General features: G+C 35.3%; 1 protein-coding gene across 1 annotated transcript; it reads left to right on the top strand.

Annotated features, from left to right (window-relative positions):
• Positions 1-98: 98 nt before the first annotated feature.
• Positions 99-25,065, top strand: LOC123551518 (metal regulatory transcription factor 1-like). Its single transcript, XM_045340507.2, has 10 exons — positions 99-355; positions 5,339-5,479; positions 6,268-6,347; positions 9,281-9,431; positions 10,275-10,406; positions 10,860-10,933; positions 13,952-14,055; positions 14,972-15,004; positions 20,350-20,440; positions 22,107-25,065. The coding sequence occupies exons 1-10, from the start codon at positions 132-134 to the stop codon at positions 23,483-23,485; spliced, it is 2,409 nt and encodes an 802-aa protein (XP_045196442.2). The 5' UTR covers positions 99-131; the 3' UTR covers positions 23,486-25,065.
• Positions 25,066-25,145: the final 80 nt, after the last annotated feature.

The following is a 25,145-nucleotide window of genomic DNA, read 5'->3' as shown; positions in this document are numbered from 1 at the left end:
TATTTACTATCGCTGTAGTTGATTGGATACAAGTATATTTTTCCACCAATGAGATGTACCGACACAAATGCTCTGATCGTATGACATTGTAACATATTTTCGCGTCGCGTTTGGGACGAGCTGTCAAAAAAATGGAAAATACATCACATTTTCAAGAAGAAAATGCGATTGATGATGAAAACAGAGAACAAGACAGTTCTTGTTACACTCATGTATCTTTTGACAGTTCAAATGATTCACTGAATCCTCAGAACTATGAAAATATAACAAGAAATGGTCTCGACAGTATGCATACTTGCCAGACCTTGAACACAACCATCGAAAATATTAAGCAAGAAGAGGGTTACAGCATAGGGTATGTACTAAAGTAAACATAATTTGATGATTTTTATCAGAGCATATCTGAATTAGTGTATTAGTCTCGAACAGGCTGTTTAATTTGTGAATAAAGTGCAGTTATAATTGAAAATTGGAAGTGGCTATTCTTACGGTCCCGTAGGAATAGCCTCGCAGGCTATTCTTACGGCTCTCCCGTACGACTAACGAAAAGCCAGGTGGTTATTCCTACCGCAGTTTTTTTATTACAATACATAGTCCTGAAGTCATTCAACTGATATATTTTCAACCGATTTCGGAAATGACGTGTAACCACACTCGATCATTGTGTATCAAACTAAATTAAAGGGCAATGAACATGTTTAGAGTGGTGAGAGATTCGTACTGTTTTAAAAAATTTACATGCATATAAACGAAACATAGATCAATAATTTTCTAACTGGTTTAGTTGTAAACGGTTGGTAAATATTTTTTAGTGTTTTGATATTTGTAACGTGTGTATTTACATCTACATCCGTACAACCAACAACCTTTATCTGACAATTCCACTTAAATTAGTATTTTACACTAACGACAAATTACGAAGACCGTAGGAATAGCCACAGGCGGGCTTTTCACTATTCTTACGGGAGAACCGTAAGAATAGCCTGCGAGGCTATTCCTACGGGACCGTAAGAATAGCCACTTCCTTGAAAATTTTATACTGTGCTTCTGACTACCAATCATACCCTGGGACACTTGAGGGTCAGCACCCCTCCCCCTCCCAAGCCGCCCGTGCCAACCTTCAGCCAAACTATTTTCGTCTTTTAAAACAGTACTCTCTGTCTTGCCTAACAAATCAATATTACCCGCGGGTGTTTCCGTTCATGAAACACAATACACAGCGTGTCACCAACCGAGGGATTAGCGATTCGTCATCAATTACATAACGCTGCCACGTGCCTCTCGATCTTTGACTTTAATTTAAACATGCGATAAACCAATGACAGCTTTGGATGTAGAACGCGTGACGTATTTAATCGGCAAAATTATTAAGCTCCGCCTTTACAAATGTCATTGTTGAATGAAGTAATTTAGCGAGGTAGTTTACTGTTATAGTAAAACAAATGAAAATCATGTTTCACGGACCGAATAAAAAGACACTGACAGCTCATTTATACATGTTTTAACAAGCGGAATCACGAAAGTAGTGTCAAAGTAGCCATTTCTAAGTTACATTTTGTAGCAAAACTTTGGCATGAATGACTGAAGGGACACCCGCGATTAATTTCAATAATTTTTAAATCATGATCGTAGATTGATTTTGGCAAATTCCAATGAAAAACTGCGATAAACAAGCAGAAATCAATGGTAAAAATTAACTCTGGCCATAGAAAATAAATTATAAATTTTCATTTTATAAATAATGCTAAATTTTTTTTTTAGTCTTGGTTGCCTTTTTTTTCGTTTGTCACACATTTTTGCGACCAAAATTTCCGATTAATGCAAATGTATTGTTGATTTTAAGTCAAATTGCCAGATGCAAAATACAATGATATGATTGTATATCTTGTTTGATTTATAAAGTCCTTTTATTTGAAATATAATTCCAGGTCGGGCTTCAGGGCTCAGCCCCCACCCCAACCCCCACTCTCTCCCAGTTAGCAGAGAATTGGCCTATATACTCATCAAAGATGCACCCTACTATTTTGGCAAAGGAATAATTTTTTTTTCAAGATTAGACCCAGAAATGCACCAGAGGCCACCATTCCATACCTTTATTTCATGATTTCCCCCCTGACCCTCTCATCAAGAGTGTACTAACCCCTCCATTACCTCAAAATTTTGGACCTAAAAATGCACCAGAGGCCATGATTTCATGCCTGTATTTCAAAAATTTCCAGGGGGAGAGCCCCCTGCCCCCCCCCCACCTCCAATAAAAGTTTTAACAATTAAATAATGAAATAAACTATAAAAAAGACAAATTCTTGCAGTACGTTGGAGAATATACCTCCCTCCCCTCCCCCTTAAATGTGTCACTGACATCGATATTTTGTGGCGAAAAAAAAATTAGGACCAGTGGAAACCATGCAGCTTAATGTTGAGCAGTCAAATTTACTACACAGACAGGGACACGGACAATATCGTTGGTGGTCATAATAAAAATGCTCCCTGTAGAAGTCCCTGGCTGCGAGGGTACAGGTGCTGGTTCAGTCAGGGCCGCGGGTTCGCTCCGCGCTATGGGCGATCTTTTTTTTCTTTTTTAAATGACTTTTTATCTTGAGAATATATTTTTAAAAAGAATATGAAAATATTACATTAAAAGAAAAAAGATATCGCCCATAGCGCGGAGCAAACCTGCAGCCCTGACAAAAAACAGACTTTACTGAACCAGCGCCTGTACCCTCTCGGCCATCATGGCAGTTCACTTTTACAGCGAGTATTTTTATTATAACCACTAACGATATTGTCTTGTGTCCCGGCTCTGTGTAGTAAATTTGACTGTGCAACATCAAGCTGGGATCTATTCTCGTATTCCTTGGACAAGCTTTTTGTGTTGAAAACGCTCTGAGTAAGTTGTCTTTAGTTTTTCTGAGTATTGGTAGAATATATGGGAGTTTTTTTAACATGTTGAAATGGTAACAGAAGTTGTTGTATGATTGAGACATGTGCTCAGTTTGTTTTAAAAGACGAATATAGATTGGCTGAAGGTTGTGATCATACCTACCCAAAATGTTTAAATTCACAGAAAAGATCTATAAATACAGACATGATGTCAACCTTTTGACATTGTTTTGCAGGAGATTTGTCTCTGGAATGCAGAAGATTTTAATGAACCCTGTAATAATGAGTATATGTATATGATGCAGTTTTTTTTTGACATTTTAAATGCATTTTAAATGCAAGTGTTGATTGGTGTGGGTTTGAAACTGACTCAGGAGTCGGAAATATTTGACATCTTTGATGCTGGGCTAGTATTTAGGAATTTCTTAAACGTCAACATAGCTAAAATAAAGGATTTTACTATACTTTTTTCATCATTTGACTCGTCCATTAGAACTAAAAACTAGTTTTCCTTACATAGCTTCGAACTTTTTTTATGCCTCCGAAGGGAGGCATATAGTTTTTGAACCGTCTGTCGGTCCGTCAGTCTGTCAGTCTGTCGGTCTGTCAGTCTGTCCGCAATTTTCGTGTCCGGTCCATATCTTTGTCATCGATGGATGGATTTTCAAATAACTTGGCATGTATGTGTACCACAGTAAGACGACGTGTCGCGCGCAAGACCCAGGTCCGTAGCTCAAAGGTCAAGGTCACACTTAGACATTAAAGGATAGTGCATTGATGGGCGTGTCCGGTCCATATCTTTGTCATCGATGGATGGATTTTCAAATAACTTGGCATGAATGTGTACCACAGTAAGACGACATGTCGCGCGCAAGACCCAGGTCCGTAGCTCAAAGGTCAAGGTCACACTTAGACTTTAAAGGAAAGTGCATTGATGGACGTGTCCGGTCCATATCTTTGTCATCGATGGATGGATTTTCAAATAACTTGGCATGAATGTGTACCACAGTAAGACGAAGTGTCGTGCGCAAGACCCAGGTCCGTAGCTCAAAGGTCAAGGTCACACTTAGACGTTAAAGGATAGTGCATTGATGGGCATGTCCGGTCCATATCTTTGTCATCCATGGATGGATTTTCAAATAACTTGGCATGAATGTGTACCACAGTAAGACGACATGTCGTGCGCAAGACCCAGGTCCGTAGCTCAAAGGTCAAGGTTACACTTAGACGTTAAAGGTCATTTTTCATGATAGTGCATTGATGGGCGTGTCCGGTCCATATGTTTGTCATTCATGCATGGATTTTAAAGTAACTACGCATGAATGTGTGACACAGTAAGACGACGTGTCGCGCGCAAGACCCAGCTCCGTAGGTCAAAGGTCCTAAACTCTAACATCGGCCATAACTATTCATTCAAAGTGCCATCGGGGGGCATGTGTCATCCTATGGAGACAGCTCTTGTTTATCATACATAGGTGCAATAGCATTTGTAACAATTTCAGTCACTTTTTTCTCTTGCATTTGAGTCGTTGACATATCCTGGACTCCAGGACTTGGGAACATTTTTTTCATGAGATCACTGAGATGGTCCACAGCTTGGAATGGAAGGTTATGTTCTGTGATTCAATTATGTTCTGTGAATAATCAACGCAGACATTTTAGCTACTTCACAATGCGGCGTATACATTTTTAGAGTTGAGAGCCCCAGTTGGCTTGAAATTTACATCTATCGGTACAACATTTGCTCTGAGGAATTTTTTTAAGGCATTGTATTTATAATAAATTTGGTAAGATTATTTCTCATTGCAAAAAGAACCAAATTTCCTTTTGTTTTTTCCACATGATTACGGGTCAACTTTGGTCATAGCGAACTTGTACCTGAATGGGTGAATTTGCACCTTTTGCATACATGCCATACTTCACATTGTGAGTCTTTTTCTTCTGTAATTGATTCAATGCTTTCTAACAGTGTGACAGTGTTAGAATAAAATTTCCCATAAATATCAAAGTACAGAAACCTTAGCAAACCAGCTGACTGAATTATTTTACAAAAAGAATTAAGAAAAAATCTTTTAGTAACTAAAAAATAATTTGTCAAAAATTTCTTAAAAATAATATAATTTTAGAACACACAGATCCTGTTGTGTCTGAATCTGATATAAACTTGATATGGGAATTCAAACTTCTTACAAGTGGTGAATCAATCCACCAGCAGGTTTTTCTGACTATAAGCAATGTATAAGTATATTGTCAAAAGTAAACCCCTATATAGTGTTCTACTTTGGACTTGATTGTGAAATTACGAACTTGAATCACAAAGAAAACATGAAAAAAAGAAAAAAACGGCATCATTTCAATACTGATATTTTGGTAAATAATGAAACCTGTTTTCTCGTAGGATAGGCTGCATCCTATTTCATATTAGTCTGCAATGTAATGTATGGGTTTTTTTTTTCAGTTACATCCAGAATACTCTATCTGATGACCAGATTTATATGCAGATCAATCCTGGTGAACTTCACATGCCAGAGAACCCATCTCATGTCACTCTAACTATAGAAAGCCAAAATCCAGACACAAAGAATAAAGAGATCACAAGGTGAGATGTAATCAGAACTTTTTACTAGGGCTGCCATCATTAATCATAATATCAGTGAAATGACCATATTGTCACATAAAAGATACTAAATTTTCTATCCATATACCCTTAAAAGGGAAAAATTAAGACCAATTAGTACAGACACTGACTAATAAAAAGTAGTTCCCTTGAATATTCAAAAGGAATAAGAAAAAGTAGTTCCCTTGAATATTCAAAAGGAATACGATGTAACTTTGTAACTTTAGTATTATTTATATTACCTAGACTATGTTTGCACTTTCTTCACAGTCATCTTATATAAATATTTCAAAGGCACAAATGCTTTCTTATCGTGAAATAAACTTGGATGGATCTATTTCTACAATTTCAGGAAAGTTACCCAAAATTTTTCATTTGACACTTGGAATGACTTTCTTTTTTGCATGAAATTCTAATTATGTTACTTTAACTCTCTGATTGTCCCAAGAATGCCACTCGGCCTAGCTAAAAAAAATCGCTCTGATTTGCTCAAAAAGTGAAGCCAGTGTAGGACTTGAATTTATTGAACTTCTGGTGACAGTTGTCGCCAGTTAATTCCTTGCATTGCCGTAAGGCGAATATTATATAAAATGTTTTACAAACCTATTACGTTTTGTTGAAATATTTGCCTACCATTTGTTATAGATCTGGTATCCATGGTGTAGTACATAATAACATACAAATATATTCAATAAAGATTATAAATGTGTAGAAGATGTTAATAATGCGTAGTAAGTGTTTATTATTAAATTGACAGTCTGTCATTTCAGGTTTAAATGTGATTTTGCTGGATGCCCAAGGACGTATAGCACACCTGGAAATCTCAAAACACACAAGAAAACACACAAAGGTTTGCTTATATAAGTCATATTTACAGATTCTTGTTATTCTGTTGATAGTCAACATTCCAGCAGTTGCTTTGTTGAAAAGCTGAAGAGATTTATTCATGACCGTTTGAAATAGTTATAATCATTATGGCATATGCATGTCATTAACCCTTACCCTGCTAACTTTCATTAATGAACTTGTCCGTCTTCCAATTTGGACAGTACCATTAACTGTTAAAAGGGGTGCTTACCAAGAAGATACTGACTGAATGGCGAACAGTGCAGATAATGATCAGACTTCACGGATGTGCAGACTGATCATGATCTACACTGGTCGCAAAAGCAGAATCAATTGTGTACAGCGTGATAAGGGTTAGAAGAGATTTGATAGGGATGTGTCATTTTTGTCAGTTAAATGTAAAATGCAAAATATTTGCTAATGATAAGCTGAAAATGATGTCAAAATGAAGCTTTATTGTTGTTTTTGTCTTGACATGATAATAGCAACAATTTTCTCTGAAAATACTTTTTAGCACATGGTGACAAAACTCAGCAGAGATACTGCGACATCCCCGACATATACAGCCACCTTTTTTACGATCATCAGCATACTCATTTTTCAGTTATTATTCATCCAGGGATGTGATTCTTCCTCTTTTCAGCTGATTTCCTCTTTTTGAACAGAAAAATTTGAAAAAAAAAAAAAGTTGTTACATTTGGGAAGATGACTAAAGATCATACTTACAAAATATCAATGATATTACTGATTTAAGATTTAGTACGTGGGTGGTTTTCAAAATAATGAAGCAAAAGTGTGACATAGGGGTTGAAAATTCAAACCTATTTCTTATAGTGGTCACCTATTTTATATGATAGCAAATACTTCAAATTTCAAGGAAATAGCTTTAGGAAAGTGTTGAGAATTACCAGTCAGAAAATATTTCAGCCTTTAATTCGAAAGTTTGGTGAATTTCCAGTAAAATGGATGATAAATGCTGTAATGTTTTATGACAAGGAAATATGTATAACCGTAATTTTTTCAACATATATGATACGTAATATGTATATGTGTGTGGTCTGAAACTTAATTTATCAAATATTTGTGGACATTGGTTTTTAAAATCACCATTTCTGCATAAATATGACATGAAAATAAAATTCTACCTAGAAAAGTTGTTGCTCAATGAAAAATAATTAACATATTATTATAAAACCTACTTTTTTCTCACAGTTTGCATGTTCATAAACCGCATGCCAAATTTCAAAAATGTATGGTAATAATAATTTCTAAAATTGTCATCTCAAAACTGAGTTATTTCACAAGTGCACAGGGGACACATATTTGAAAATCATTGTTGTATTCATTTATTATTACTTTTCTGTTTATAAAAAGACTATTGGTGATCAACTTAAGACAAATGCTTTCAAACAAATAGTGTATTCCACAAAATAACTGCAAAACTGAAAATTTTTCGCAACAAAACATGAAAATTCAGCAGCATGTAATGTTTTAAATGAAAAATAAGTGACTTTAAATGTAACTAATACATTGAAATCACTTAGTTTACATGCAATGCTTATTCAATATATAAAAATGACAAAATGTCATGCATGGTATAATGGAATGGGAAAATACATGCATACTTTATAATGTTACTGAGAAGATGCACAGGGGACAAATTGCACCCAAAAATATATTTATAGAATATGTTCATATTTAAGTAAAATTCTTTTAACTATACAATATTCACTAGTGAACATTAACATAATTATGTAGGCAAACTTGACAGCTTAAGAAGCAGTAAAGTTGATATTTCCACTTTTTAACTTGAAAATTGGCAACTACGGCAAAAATGCAAACAATGAATTTTAAATTGTCCAGTGTTTCTTTTATAATGCTAAATTATCAAGTTATGCCTAAATTTTGTGTACACATTGCATAGAATATAGAACTGCCACCATATATTACAGCAATGCAAAGTTAATTGATGAGTGTGAAAAAAGGGTGCACAGGGGACATCACTTTTGGCTTTATGAATGTTAAACTGTCCAATATATGTGAAGCTGAAAGCTGCTTTTGTATCCACTGTAACTCCCTTTCAAACAAAATAAAGTAAAAACTCACTTTATTCAAAGAATAAAAGAAATCTGATGCTTAACTACTGAAAAGGTGCACAGGGGACATTTTTGGGTGTATAGACATTCATCAAGATTCTGAGGAAGTTGATTCATTAAACAAAAAAATCATATTGTGTCTTCAAAGCTTAAAGGATTAAGACCTTAGAAAAACATTAAGACTTAAGAAAAGTAATAGGGTTGTGAAATTGTAGAGTTCAACATTTAAATTTAGTATTTTTTTCACTATTTTTTGTGAAGGGGGTTCAATCATAAGATGTGAAATATTGGTAAGAATAAGATGCTGTTTATGAAAAAAAGTAGTTTGCTTTTAATGTGGGGAGTTTAAGTTTTATGAAAAATCAAAGCTGTAATAATAAAGCTTGGTTTGAAAACAATAAAACACTGTTGAAAACTAGCCTTCATGTAAAATGTCACACTTTTTCGGGTGCACAGGGGACAAAATTAGCTATATAATTCAATATAACTTTATAACTGCTTGAGCCATTTATTGACTGCATTGATCTGGATATAATAAACCTCAAAACACTTTCTAAAACTGAACTGAATTAAAATAAAGTGAGAGAGAAGAAAAAGCTTCATTATTTTGAAAACCACCCACATTACTGTTGGTGTTCATCAGGAGACATGTACCTTAATTTTTTTTATAACTCAAAATATTCATTGTAGAATTTAGTCAAAATGCATAAATGTTATAATTTCAAGAGACGATAATTATTAATGTGGTGCAGCTTATTAGCATATCAGCAGTGTACATTTTTAAAACGAAAATAAAAAAGTATGTCAGTAACAGTTAATTCAAAGTCATATATATTAACAGGAGAATACACGTTTATATGCAATGAATCAAACTGTGGGAAACAGTTCCTGACATCCTATGCATTGAGGATTCATGTCCGGGTACACACGAAGGAGAAACCCTTTGAATGTGAAGTTTCAGGCTGTGAGAAAACTTTTAACACAGTTTACAGGTAAGAACACTAACACGGTATTATTTAATCTTTAGCCTGCTTGTGGCAAGTTATTTTGCCTTTGCGACCAATAGAGACCAAGATCAGCCAGCACATCTGTACAGGCTCGTCTTGGTCTGCACTGTTCGCTATTCAGTCAGCAATCTGACTAAAGTTCTCGATCTTCCTAAACATTAGATCTGATGACAGCTCATTCAAATTCATCTTTCTGTTTAAGCGGATTTCCAGTATTGCTATTTTATTTCCACCAATCTGTTTTCATTTGAACAGATCAGACAACTTGTTTCAACAAGCGTTTGGCTAAAAAGAACTGGACTCAGATTTTGGCTAAAATTATTTTTCTTTACAATAAAAGTTTCCTAATATTATGAACATGAGATTTTGTTTCTAAACAATCTAAAAAAATGTGAAATCAAGAAAAAGTCGCGCCTGAGTCGGGAATCGAACCTGGGCCGCAGCGGCAATAAATATTTCTTGCATTCTTGACCAGATACACCAGAGAGGTACTCGTGCAATTATAATCGCCCGACGTGCATAAATAGTGTTAAAGCACTCTTTTGCTATAAATTATTTCTTAACCATAAAGCTTTATGATTAAGGCAGTTTACCTCCGGTAAAAAATGTGATATCAAGAAAAAATCATGCCTGAGCCGGTAATTGAACCCAGGTTGCCGAGGCATTAAATATTTTCCTGCATTTCCTGCAGCCTTTTTAAAATGTTCTGTAGAATTAATTGGTTTGCATTAAAGCATAATGTCAAATTTTATTTTTCACTCACTAAGTATTAAAATGAATTATTTTACTTTTGTAAAGAGAATTTTAAAACAAAATTTATGTTTTCAGACTTCGTGCACACCAAAGAGTACACACCGGCAATACATTCAATTGTAATGAAGATGGATGTACTAAATTTTTCACAACTTTGAGTGACCTACGGAAACATATTCGCACCCATACAGGTGAAAAACCATACAAGTAAGTTTGTCGAAAACATACTTATTTTGTTTTGATTTTGAAGAAGATTGTCATAGCATATATAGCCAGCTGGGTTTCAAACTTGCAACCTGCCAGCCAGTGTGGAACTTTGTTAGCCTGTTTCAGGCTTGGTAACGATTGTTTGTTTTATTTGTTAGCTTATTTCCAGTCTGCTCATTTGGAACTGATGATTTATAAGTAGTTTTCTTTTGAACTTGAGGCATCTATGTTGATTTAGGAAAATTTAACTATTGGATCACGACGCCTCTTTGTCACAAGTGCCATGAATTTTATGAAAAGAATAGCTTTGTGTTGGGGGGTTTGCTCTTTGGACTTGCCCCTGAAAGATTCTTCTATATTCATTTGTACACATATTTATTACAATTAGAAATTTAACATTTGTAAATGAAATACACACAGTCATGTTGCATTGTTTCAATATACATATTGTAGATGTGAGTTAGATGGATGTGGAAAAGCATTTACAGCTAGTCATCATTTAAAGACACATAAACTGATACATACAGGTATACATACGTACATGTCCTTGTCATATCAGTTTTCATTATACAGTGGAAACTTACTGGTAGTATCTGAAACTTACTTGAATGTATCAAAATTCAGCTTAAGTTAACATATAAACCCTCATCAAAAGTGTTTATAGAATGTATGTGTTTTGACTTATGTGTTTTGACTTTAGTTAAGAAAATAAATGTATTTTTCACAAATGAAACATGTTACATTATTATGCCCCCCTTCGAAGAAGGAAAGGTATATTGTTTTGCAGATGTCTGTCTGTCGGTCGGTCGGTATGTAGACCAATCCGTTTCCGGATGATAACTCAAGAACGCTTGGGCCTAGGATCATGAAAGTTGATAGGGTGGTTGGACATAATAAGCAGAGGACCCCTGTTGATTTTGAGATCAGTAGGTCAAAGGTCTAGGTCACAGTGACCCAGAACAGTTAAACGGTTTACCGATGATAACTCAAGAACACTTTGGCCTAGGATCATAAAAGTTAATAGGGAGGTTGGTCATGACCAGCAGCTGACCCCTAATGATTTTGAGGTCAGTAGGTCTAAGGTCAAGGTCACAGTGACCAGGAATAGTTTAATGGTTTCCGGATGATAACTCAGAAACGCTTTGGCCTAGGATCATGAAAGTTGATAGGATGGTTGACCATAACCAGCAGATGACCCCTATTGATTTCGAGGTCATTAGGTCAAAGTTCAAGGTCACAGTGACCAAGAATAGTTAAATGGTTTCCAGATGGTTACTCAAGAATGATTTGGCCTAGGATCATAGAAGTTGATAGGGAGGTTTATCATGACCAGCAGATGGCAGCTATTGATTTTGAGGTCAGTAGGTTAAAGGTGAAGGTCACAGTGACCAGGAACAGTTTAATGGTTTCCAGATGATAACTCAAGAACGTTTGGGCCTAAGATCACGAAAGTTAAAAGGGAGGTTGGTCCTGACCAGCAAATGACCCTTAAAGATTTTGAGGTCAATAGGTCAAAGGGCAAGGTCACAATGACCTGGAACAGTTAAAATGTGTCTGGATGATAACTTGAAAAATGCTTGGGCCTAGGATCACGAAACTTGATAGGGAGGTTTATCATGACCAGCAGAGGAATCCTATCGATTTTGAGGTCAGTAGGTCAAAGGTCAAGTTCACTTTGAACAAGAACAGTAGAACTTTTGTGCACAGTGACCAAATAATTTCAGTCCCATGTGCAATTACTGAATGCATCAAGGGGGCATTTCGTGTTCTACGAGCTCTTGTTTTGTAGGATTGGGTAGCGGTAGGGGGAGAGTTGTAAATCTCATTAGACTGTAATGAAGTTTTTATTCCACACTTTGTTAAACTGTGTGTCCAACATGGGGTGCTGATTACAGTTTGTTGGCTGTTTCACTGCACACCATTCCATTTCACCTTTTGTACATTTTTTGGATGTATATAATATTGACTTATAGAATACAAATGCAGAAAGTGCATCAGATCTCTGCTCAGCCACGCATGAAAGGACGTTTTTATGAAATATTGAACAGTTTGCTCTTTTATACCCTAAATGAAGTTTATTGTGGTACATGTATATAGAAGTCATTTAATGGTTGGTCATGAAGTATGTTGTAAATAGTTTGTGTAGTGAACTACTTCTACAATTTTAAGGCTTCATTCACAGTCATAATCATCAGGAACTGTAGATAAGGAGGGAGCCCCCCCTTCCCCCCCCCTAACACACATACACATCATTTTTTGCATTTAACAAAAATGCGTCTTTTTCCTGTCAGAAGTATTCATGGGGTATTAATCACATTCTAGTTGGTGCTTGTTGCATTTATACATTTTGATCTGTTAGAGGTTACTGTTAATTTTTAGCTCATCTGATTTTTTGAAAAAAAATGATGAGTTATTGTCATCACTTGAGCGGTTGTCGGCGTCGGCGTCGGCGTCGGCGTCTGCGTCGGCGTTGCCTGGTTAAGTTTTATGTTTAGGTCAGCTTTTCTCCTAAACTATCAAAGCTATTGCTTTGAAACTTGGAATACTTGTTCACCATCATAAGCTGACCCTGTATAGCAAGAAACATAACTCCATCTTGCTTTTTGCAAGATTTATGGCCCCTTTTGTACTTAGAAAATATCAGATTTCTTGGTTAAGTTTTATGTTTAGGTCAACTCTTCTCCTAAACTATCAAAGCTATTGCTTTGAAACTTGGAATACTTGTTCACCATCATAAGCAGACCCTGTACGTCAAGAATCATAACTCCATCTTGCTTTTTGCAAGATTTATTGCCCCTTTTGGACTTAGAAAATCAGTTTTCTTGGTTAAGTTTTATGTTTAGGTCAGCTTTTATCCTAAACTATCAAAGCTATTGCTTTAAAACTTGCAACACTTGTTTACCATCATAAGTTGACCCTGTATAGCAAGAAACATAACTCCGTCCTGCTTTTTGCAAGATTTATGGCCCCTTTTTGACTTAGAAAATATCAGATTTCTTGGTTAAGTTTTATGTTTAGGTCAACTTTTTCTCTTAAACTATCAAAGCTATTGCTTTGAAACTTGCAACACTTGTTCACCATCATAAGCTGACCCTGTACAGCAAGCAACATAACTCCATCCTGCTTTTTGCAATAATTATTGCCCCTTTTGGACTTAGAAAATCATTTTCTTGGTTGAGTATTATGTTTAAGTCAACTTTTCTCATAAACTATTAAAGCTATTGCTTTAAAACTTGCAACAGTTTTTCACCATCATAAGTGGACACTGTACATCAAGAAACATAACTCTATCCTGCTTTTTGCAAGAATGATGGCCCTTTTTAGACTTAGAAAATCATGGGTAGGACAATATTTCTATTACACAAAAAAAATCAGATGAGCGTCAGCACCCGCAAGGCGGTGCTCTTGTTAGTCATAAAGGTAAACCTTATTTAACATAGTGAATCAATAGACAGCATGAGCTATAGAGCTTTTGTTTGGTCAACATGTTATCCAGTAATAGATACTTATATTAAGCTTATTTTCTGTGATGTATGTAATTTCAGGGGAGAAACCATTCCAGTGTAATCAGTGTGACAATAAAGGGTTCACGACGTTACACAGTCTGAAAAATCATAAAAACAGGCACAACAAACAAGAAATCAAACAGGTTTGTATTAGATATGACCTCAGCTATCATTTATTGTACTCTTAACAAATCTTCTAATGCTACACAATTTTATTTTTTTTTTGCCATTGTCCTAAATGTTATATATTTTAGGTTTATTATTGTGAAAATGTTCATATACATATACAGTAAAAATGGAAAAGTTAACGACATGGGAATATTCATGAATTTAAAAAAAAATTAATGAAATTATCTGCAAGCCTGAATTTCCATGTTCACCATGACAAGTCATTATAGTCGAGTAAAGATAAACAAATTTGGCTTTGAAACTTCCAATTTTTGGCGATACAGTACATGAATAATTCTGCTCATTAAATTTTTTTACCCTCAAAAATATGCGCTTACACAGTAGTCTGATGTAAACAGTATCTCTGGTATTGGAAAGTTATGAAAGAAGAAAAAACCCATAAAGTAGTAGTCAAATATACAGATGAGTAAGACGTTTCGTATAAATTTGGTAATAATTGTACTTTGTTTTGTTTGTTTGGGGTTTAGCCCAGTTTTCAACAATTTTTCAGTTATGTGACAGCTAGCAAGTAACCTAACCAGTGTTCCTGGATTCTGTACCAGTATAAACCTATTCTCCACAAGTAACTGCCAATTTCTCTACATGAATCAGTAGGGGAGGACAAATTTCAGGCACAGTGTCTTTTATGAATTCGTCACAGAGAACATACACCTCACCCAGGGATCAAACTCGTGACCCCGTTATCATTAGATCTGCGCTCTCCTTATTGAGCTAAGCTGGCGAGCAATTGTACTTTGAAGAATTTATTTTCAGAATACATGTTGTTTTGCAATATTCTTAGCAAAAATTAGCACAGATTCAGTTTTACTGTTGCAAATCTTGGAAGAATAAGTATTAGGTAGGTAATTTTTAGATACTTTTTTTTTTCAGAGTGTAAAGTCAATAGAAGAACAGAAAACTGAGGTTAGTGCACCTTTGTTATCTTTAGATTACTTAAACATTATACAAGTTTTTCATGGATGTCTAGGGAACTGCCAGATAGTGGAGTTAATTTTAAAACTGTTGCTCAAGGTCAATAGTTCTAAAAATTGTCCCTGATGCTGAGGGAAATAGATTTGACTGTCCCCTAAACTACCATGACATAATTGTTTTATTTTCTAATTAATTCCTGGAAATGACAGATTTAATTCTCAAAGCAACTCAAATATTTAGCCAATTCGTCTTGATAAAAAAAAAAAACAATACCTCGAAATGCTATCCACTCAACTGTACCTGTAAATTAAATGTTTGATAGGAGATGCTGGGTTGGGAAAACTGCCTGCATGTAACTTTTCAACAGAGAGTGCAACATTTAAAAATTGTGTTCGCCCAGCCGGTACAGCAGAGAAACACTTGCTGTTTTTGGTCAGAAGGAATTTATTTGTCCTGTATAGCTTTATATCTTCAAAATACACTTTGTAACGAGGAGTTATAAAAAATTGTGACAATATAGTTAAATCGATGATCTATCAATTCTCTTGAAAAAAAGAAAATAGAGAGACAAAGGAAATTTAGCACTGAAATGCATTTGAGCATTCCTACAATATTTATGCCCCCCTTTGAAAAAGGAGGGGTATATTGTTTTGCAGATGTCGGTCGGTCGGTCTGTCGGTTGGTCGGTCGGTCGGTCGGAATGTAGACCAATCCGTTTCCGGATGATAACTCAAGAACGCTTGGGCCTAGGATCATGAAAGTTGATAGGGAGGTTGGTCATCACCAGCAGATGACCCCTATTGATTTTGAGGTCTGTATGTCAAAGGTCAAGGTCACAGTGACCCTGAATAGTAAAACGGTTTCCGGATGATAACTCAAGAACACTTGGGCCTAGGATCATGAAAGTTGATAGGGAGGTTGATAATGACCAGCAGATGACCCCTATTGATTTTGAGGTCAGTATGTTAAAGGTCAAGGTCACAGTGACCCTGAACAGTAAAACGGTTTCCGGATGATAACTCAAGAACGCTTAGGCCTAGGGTCACGAAAATTGATAGGGAGGTTGGTAATGACCAGCAGATGACCCCTATTGATTTTGAGGTCAGTATGTCACAGGTCAAGGTCACAGTGACCAGGAACAGTAAAATGGTTTTCAGGCAGTAACTCAAGAACGCTTAGGCCTAGTGTCAGGAAAATTGATAGTTAGGTTGGCCATGACCAGCAGATGACCCCTATTGATTTTGAGGTCATTAGGTCAAAGGTCAAGGTTACATTGGCCAGGAACAGTTAAATGGTTTCTGATCTTCTTGTCCAAAACCATAGGGCCTAGGGCTTTGATATTTGGTATGTAGCAAAATCTAGTGGTCCTCTACCAAGATTGTTCAGATTATTTCCCTAGGGTCAAATATGGCCCCACCCCTAGGGTCACATGGTTTATATAGACTTATATAGGAAAAAACTTTGAAAAACCTCTTGTCCAAAACCACATGGCCTAGGGCTTTGATATTTTGTATATGACATCATCTAGTGGTCCTCTACTAAGATTATTCAAATTATTCCCCTAGGGTCAAATATGGCTCCGCCGTGGGGGTCACATGGTTTACATATACTTATATAGGGAAAAACTTTGAAAATCTTCTTGTCCAAACCACAAAGACTATGGCTTTTGGTAATTTGTAATGTAGCATCATTTAGTGGTTCTCTACCAGGTTTGTTCAAGTTATCCCTCTCGGGTCAAATATGGCCCCGCCCCAGAGGTCATATGGTTCATATAGACTTATACAGGGAAAATCTTCATGTCCATAACTTACATCATTCAAATTTGGACCACATGTATAGTTTTGAGTGGCAAGATAAACCTTGACATGAGTTGACTTTGATCTTGACCTAGTGACCTACTTTCATATTTCTGTACCTACAGCCTTCAAATTTGGATCACATGCATAGGTTTGTGTACTGAAAAAAACTTTGACCTTGTTATTGACCGAGTGACCTACTTTCACATTTTTGAAGGTACAGGCTTCAAATTTGGACCACATGCATAGTTTTTTCATGATCAACAATTAGGTAAAATTTGCCGTCTTATCGGTAAAATTATCCCCCTTGAAATCACCTGGCAGTGCGATATCGATTTTTATCTGGTTGATATTTTCCAATAGAAACAAAGAAGGAAAAAAAGTTTGAACAAATATTGTTTTAATTAGAATGAACACACAATATTTATTATCCTATTGAAGTGTTTGTCATTCTTTTCTCTTTACAAAGATATAAAAATTATTTATCTAAAATGAAGAATTAATGCTTCCCTTGGCGATTAAAAAACATCACTATCAGTCTCTGTTTACGGCATATAGTTACTGAATAAAATAAGCAAAAACCCGTGATACGTATCTTATTCTTTTCCCTGTAGCCACTTTATTCATATACTGAGAATATTTATTATCCTATTGAAGTATTCTACAGACAATAAACTTTTTATATATGTTTTTATTTTGAAATTATTTTAATGTCTTCTTGCTTCCCTAGACGTTTAAAAGTTGGTGATTTTTGTATTATTTCTTTATCTGCCGTGTCCGTGGTATTTCCGGACGCGTGCGGAAACGCACGAACACGCCCGAAGTTTAGCTGCCGATGATACAGAAAATATTATTGTTACAACATAGTATTAAGTGATAATAATAGTGCGGGAATAATTTCAGTTATATTAAGGCGAACCATAGTTTTTGGGAATTACAAGCTTACCGCAAAATAAATGTTACAGAGAAAGATGCTGAAGTATCATGTTAATAAATAAAAAAAAATAAGACATGGTGCACGTTGCAACTATATATATTTCTTTCTAAACCACTGTCTCGTATTTTAAAGATTCGTTTAATTATACTTACATATACCCCTTAGTTTAAGTTTTAACCATTAATATGTTATAAAGAATTTATATAATGCAACATTTGAGTAAATTGTTTTCGGAGCCCCTGAAACAGCCATATTAAAGCGCTTTTCGATAGTTGTTTATTACCAATTAACAGCTTTTTGCAGGTTTATTGCTTATCAACACCTTTTTATTAGGGGATTAGGGACGATCAGGTCTTTTTATTACACAGATAATAATCTTCTCGGTGACTGCGTAAGAGCATTTTGAAAATTCTAACATGTTTAATGAACGAGACTTAAATACACAATAAATATATTGTTTCATTTTCAAGTACAAATGTTGTTAGATACATAAGATAATGGGACAGTGATTGAGTATTTACTTGTATTTGATTAACAGTATTTTTTCCTGAATACAGGTTAATTGTTCGATATTAAAGTATAGATATATAGAACACGTGTTAAAAGTTCGCCTAAGAGTGAAAATATTATAGTTTAGAAGTTTTGTGACAACATTGTGAAAAATTGTCGTTTATTAATTTATTAGTTTATTCAAAGAAGTATAAAATACATTTTTAATTTTTTTATAGCTCTTTGGTTTATTGTCTCTCCTGAAAATTATTATGTACTTTCTGCTCCATATTATATAATGCTTTCATTTGCTGTAGGCATTGTATTTATGCAATAAATCGAAATTGAATTGAACTGAATGTACGCACAGCTAATCTCAAGAAGGTATAGCACGCGCTAAAAGATATGAAAAATCTGTAATCCCCTGTTCATATAGTAAAAATATTCGTGATAGTTATTATGAATAACCTTTACACTACATTAGTGTCACTTTATCCTAAATCTTTTCTAAAAGACTTTTTCCTATGGTGTGCTTGTTTTATTCTTAGGTTTTCCACTTTTTATTTTAAAAATCTGACATTTATTAAATCAGTCAGTCAGTCCCTTTTGAGAAACCTTGATAATTCGCACATACTTTATTACACAATGACTGGCTCGGGGGCAAATAGGTCACACTTCCAATTAACAGGCTCTGGTGTCATAAAAAGATACCTTTTACATTGTCAAGTATGTTTGCTAGTTTGTTTTTCTGTTCATTTTTCATCAGTGTGTGACAATATGTTTTTCAAATGTTCATTACATAGCAAAAATTAATTTTAACAAGTTAAATATGCTTAATAATAATAATAAAAAACGCATTTCACATCTATTTATAATAACTGAAATGAAATTGTCAAGTTTGTAAGCACTTTTAAAAAAATTTTTTTTTTTCCTGCTTTCTATTTTTTAAGATAATAGTAGTTTCATGTACATGTATGTTATGCTCGCCTAATATACATGATTTTGTGTATTTATATTTGTTTTTATGTCTCAGTTTCTTTAATGTAAAATATAAAGAAGATAATATAGTGTTGATCATATTTTCATATACTATGCCAAAGAAGTATAAAACACTTTTTTATAGCTCTTTGACTATGCAAAATAAAAGAATAAATAACGTAGTGTCTTCTTTTTTCCATTCCGTATTTTACATTATTGAAAAACAGAATTAAACCAAGTTGATGACTATATTTGCTGTTGTTGTTTTACTTGAAATTGGTGAAAAATAAATCACCCTTCCCACTACATTTTTACAGGAGATCTCTAATCTATAATCCTTGTTTTTTTATGATCGGCACCTCCCGTGATACGATCAGCGGAGATAGCCGAACCATAACGATCTAAAAAATATCCGATAGTGATCGATATTTAGCTAGACGGTCGAAGGGAGACAACAAGGTATAGCGTTGATCTCAATATACAAGGAAAGATAATAGAATCGATTTTTGCCCAATTCTTCAGTATGTGTTTCAAAATAAAATTTGACCTTGATTTTGACCTAGTGACCTACTTTCACATTTCTCAAGCTACAGCCTTCAAATTTGAACCACAAGCATAGTTTTGTGTACTGAAATGAACTTTGATCTTGAGATTGACCTAGTGACCTACTTTCACATTTCTGAAGGTACAGGCTTCAAATTTGGACCACTTGCGTAGTTTTGTGTTCCGAAATGGAATTTGTGTTTACAGTGAGCAGATAATTTCTGTTCCTTGTGCAATTACTGAATGCATCAAGGGGGGCATTTCGTGTTCGATGAGCTCTTGTTGATATTACTTACACTTTACCCTGTTTTGTGTTGGGTATTCTTTGAATTCAGAGGGCAAAACTGTAATTCACTCCGATGAGTCTATTTCATCTTTCCTTCTGCATAAGTGTCCATTGATAAATTAACAGGATTCCCACATGTCAAGGAAATGCAGAAAAATATAGGAGAATTTTGTGTCTGATAAATTGTGGGAACCATGAATAACGTCTTTTCCACATTTGACAACAGAATTTTCAATCATTGACAGACCTACTATGTAATTTACATATGCTAAGACTTGAATTATGAGGTGTTTTTTTTTTATTTTAGAGTACACATCAGATTATAAGTGCAGAGGAATTTCTTAACATGTTTGGTGTGAGCTATACAGATTCTACATCAGAAAATGATACCATTACATGTAAGTAAGACATTAGAAAATGATACCATTACATGTAAGTAAGACATTAGAAAATAATACCATTACATGTAAGTATGATATCAGAAAATGTGGCATTACTTGTAAGTATGACACTAGAAAATGATACCATTACATGTAAGTAAAACATTAGAAAATAATGTGATTACATGTAAGTTAGACATCAGAAAATGTGCCATTATATGTAAGTAAGACATCAGAAAATGTGCCATTAATTGTAAGTATGACATTAGAAAATGGTACCATTACATGTAAGTAAGACATCAGAAAATGTGTCATTACTTGTAAGTATGACATTAGAAAATGATACCATTACATGTAAGTAAGACATCAGAAAATGTGCCATTACTTGTAAGTATGACAATAGAAAATGATACTATTACATGTAAGTAAGACATTAGAAAATAATGTGATTACATGTAAGTAAGACATCATAAAATGTTGCATTACATGTAAGTAATACATCAGAAAATGGTACCATTACATTTAAGTAAAACAAAAGGAAATGATGCCATCATGTGTAAGTACAACATTAGAAAATGATAACATTATGTATGTGTCATTAAGAATTCAGATACATATAATTACAAATTCAGAAATGATACCATTACATATAAGTAAGAATTCAGACTTACAGTGTATGTTAACTAAAAAATGTGAAAGAAAAAAGTCAGGGCCTTAATAAACAACACCCTTCCACCCGCCCCCCCATCCTTTTGCAAAATGTGCTTGGGTTTTGAAACGACAATAGTTTAAAGTCATTGTTAGCTCACCTGAGCCAAAGGCTCAGGGTGAGCTATTCTGATCACTCACCGTCCAGCGTCAGTAAACTTTTACTTCCTTGGGTGAAGCTCTCCAAAAAATGTTCAAAGAATTGAATTCCATGCAGAACTCTGGTTGCCATGGCAACCGAAAGGAAAAACTTTAAAAATCTTCTTCTCAAAAACCAGAAGCCCTAGAGCTTAGATATTTGGTGTGAAGCATTGCCTAGTGGACCTTTACCAAGTTTGTTCAAATCATGACCCAGGGGTCACTTGATTTTACATAGGAACATCTTAAAAAATCTTCTTCTCAAAAACCAGAAGCCCTAGAGCTTAGATATTTGACATGTAGCATTGCCTAGTGGACCTTTACTGAAGTTGTTCAAATTATGACCCCCGGGGTCAAAATTGACCCAGCCCCAGGGGTCACTTGATTTTACATAGATTTCTATAGGAAAATCTTCAAAAAATTTTAAAAAATAAACCAGAAGGCCTAGAGCTTAGATATTTGACATGTAGCATTGCCTAGTAGACCTCTACAAAATTTGTTCAAATCATGACCCCCGGATTCAAATTGACCCCGCCCCAGGGATCACTTTATTTTAAATAGGAAAAACCTTCAAAGATTTCTAAAAATAAACCAGAAGGCCTAGGTCTTAGATATTTGACATGTAGCATTGCCTAGTAGACTTCTACAAAAAATTTTCAAATCGTGACTCCCGGGGTCATCTTGACCCCGCCCCATGGGGTTACTTCATTGTACATAAAAAAATCTTCAAATTTTCTAAAAATAAACTAGAAGGCCTAGAGCTTAGATATTTGACATGTAGCATTGCTTAGTGGACCTCTACAAAATTTGTTCAAATCTTGATTTTAATCTTTTTCAGTGTTTCCAATGGATGAAGAAGAAAATGGCAACAGTGAAAATGTGAAGATAGAGTCCGTGGAACCTGTTGTGAATGTGCCATTGAGTACCACTTCAGAAGATGGTACTGCAAGTTGTGATAAGTCTGTCAGTTCTGTGGAAACTAATACAAATTCTAAAGTGATAATTAATGTACCTAGAATAAACAGGATAAAATGCAGTACTGTAAAGCAAAAAGGTTTGATACACCGTAAAGAGACAATAAATTCAAATAAAGTTAATCCTACACCTGTCGAAAGAAAGCCAGAGCCTAAGAAGTCTTTTCCACGTGTTATAAAGGTGCGGGCAATTCCAAAAGCTTCTGCTACGGTGACAACAGCAGAATTATCAAAGACGGAGCCAAGTGGCGAGGCAGTAGAAGTGCCTGAGGTGGTTCCCAATCTCCTTGCAGTGCCAGAGCCCAGTTTTACAGCAGTTCCTATGGAGGCAGACTCTGACTGTACACAGGAAGTTCAGTTGCCTGGTTCCATGATTCCGGTAACAGAGGTGAAACAAGAAGAACCAGTCGATGGAATTGAAGGATATGATATATTGCCAGACAGTGCTCTGGAAAATAGTGCAAACAGTACCGATATTCACACAGAAGGTGAGGGCGGGGAGAATGTTTTGGTGCAGCATTATCTTCTTACAAGCATAATAACAAACACTCCATCAGGCCAACAGACAAGTCAGTTAATAACAACACCAATAGTATTACCGTCTGGGTCTGAAGTTTCTGCCGATAATGTCACTACTGTACCGATACAACTTGTAGGAAATACTGTTATAGCTGGCGATGAACAAGGGGTTATTGCGGGCAATAACTTAATTGAAACGAATGAAAATAACAATTCAGACCATGTCCCAGTTATTGAAATGTCCAATGATGAGATTATGCCGTCAGATGTAATAAATGTTAGCAGTGAAAAATTTCCCGAAAAAAACACAAAAGAAGTGCCTGGTGCCGCTCGATGCATACCGTTATACCACGAGTCTCATTCTAGGGACAAAATTAATCTTACATTTCCTCAGCAAGTGGATGATAATGAGTCCATGCATGAAAATGCTAATCATTCCATGGATATTGTCCAAGTACTTGAATCCATGATAGACGAAAATAGCTCAGATATGGTGACAGGCAGTTCTCAGCCTGACCCCCATTGCCAAGACAGATGCTCCGATTACACGGAATTTGTTGATACCAACAAAGAATATGTGCTAATTAATCCTGTGGCAGATGATTTTCAGTATCAGGATGATCTTGAAACGTCTTTGCCAGGTTCGGTGGCAGAGAATTCAGATGTGATCAGTTTATCAATGGCCGCCTCTCAGGAACTCTCGGATGCCCTGTCAAGTTTATGATTTGTATACCAGTTAGGCTTTACACATATTTTTTCGATAGCATTACAGATATTTCTTTTGAATCAAAAATGAATTCAATGTTTACAATTTCCGACATCTAGCTTTTGAACTGTAGTCATGACATAAAATCAGGGGACGTTGTCTTTTAGATTCTGTATAGTCTTTTAAGGCTGTGACTATCATAAAATTTATGTTATTAGTTCATAAGCGCTTAAATCAGTAATTGTTGCCTGCTTTTGTCACAGTCTGATTTTTGCATTTCAGTAATGCTTTTGCGTCCATTGTGGCCTGGCCCAGTGTTCACAAAACATTTTTCGCTCTCAGCTGAGTTTGAGTTTGAAATTTCAATATCAATTTTACTAAAACATCAAGACTTAATTTCAACTGAAACTGACCATCACTACTGAAGTCATTTGAAAATAGTTAATAACTTGAAATTTAGTTTCAAACATGCTATTTAGATATAAATGACAAATAAAGTTTCATTATCAAACTCAGCTGAGACTGAAAATGTTTTGTGAACACGTGGCCAGGTGGCTAAGTTTGCAAACTTTGAATTACTTACCCTTAATCGCTGTGGGTCGGAAACATCACTTTAGGTGCTGAATTCTTTAAGTGAGAAAGCCATTCTGTTTGCTTCTCCCAGATGCCTGCCTGTGCTTGAAATAATACCTGGATAGTCACCTTGGGTCTTCCTCAGTCATCAAACATGACCTAAATTTGTGCCAGTGTGACTTTTAAACTTAACTAAACAAATAGTGCTTTTACTTAATATATAATGCATTTGTTAGCTTGGTTAGTCAGGAAGTACACAGGTATGTTTTTCAGCTTCATTAGTTGGTCTGGGAAAAATGCCTTTTCAAAAAGCACAATTTTCCGGAGTTTTGCTTTTCCCAGATCATTCTTTTCCCAATTTCAATGCAGAAATTTCCAATTTCAAAGACATTATCATAGGAAACATCATTTAATCTTCTTAATATTCAATTTGCTACAGATTGCAGAACAAAGATTTTAGTTACAGGGGCATGTTAAAATGGACTGGTGTCAAGGACTTTCAAATTAAATTATAAAAATTGGGAAAAATGAACATTCTTCTCAATAAGATGAATATTTTCTGTTGGATCTAATATAAATTATTTCCTTAAAATAATTTCATTTATTCCTCGAGACTTAAAATGTTTGTTAGTTGCTAAGGATTCGGGATTAATCGGCCTTTATTATTCAGTTGAACTGGTTCTCGTTTTATTAATACAGTACTGATGTGCATGTTCAGCGAGCCGAGAACACAGCCAGTTGATCGATATAAAAGCAAAAAGCCCGTGCAGATTTCTCACATTGCGTCTGAAAGGGCGAATAGACCGTTATTATACACTGACAGAATCTACAGTTCTTCTACATGTCGTTCAGTAAAGATAACTTAAAGTAATCTTAAATTGAGATGCCGCATGAACGTGTTAGACCTAAACGACAAGGCCGGGAAAGGAAGGACGAAGGTCACAGGCAAAATGTAAGAGCAAAATCGTCAACAACAGGAATATCACCATAGGACGAGAGGAGAGAAACAAAGGCCGGCCAGGAACGAGGTGCGGAATCAGATACCTCCACATGACCTTGGAGCACGAGGGACCGGTAATGTGCAAACGATATCGAGAAGGAAGAA

Source organism: Mercenaria mercenaria, chromosome 4 (assembly GCF_021730395.1).
Source record: "Mercenaria mercenaria strain notata chromosome 4, MADL_Memer_1, whole genome shotgun sequence".
NCBI lineage: Eukaryota > Metazoa > Mollusca > Bivalvia > Venerida > Veneridae > Mercenaria > Mercenaria mercenaria.
The sequence above is the reverse complement of the archived record's forward strand: the minus strand, read 5'-3'. Positions and strand labels throughout refer to the sequence as shown.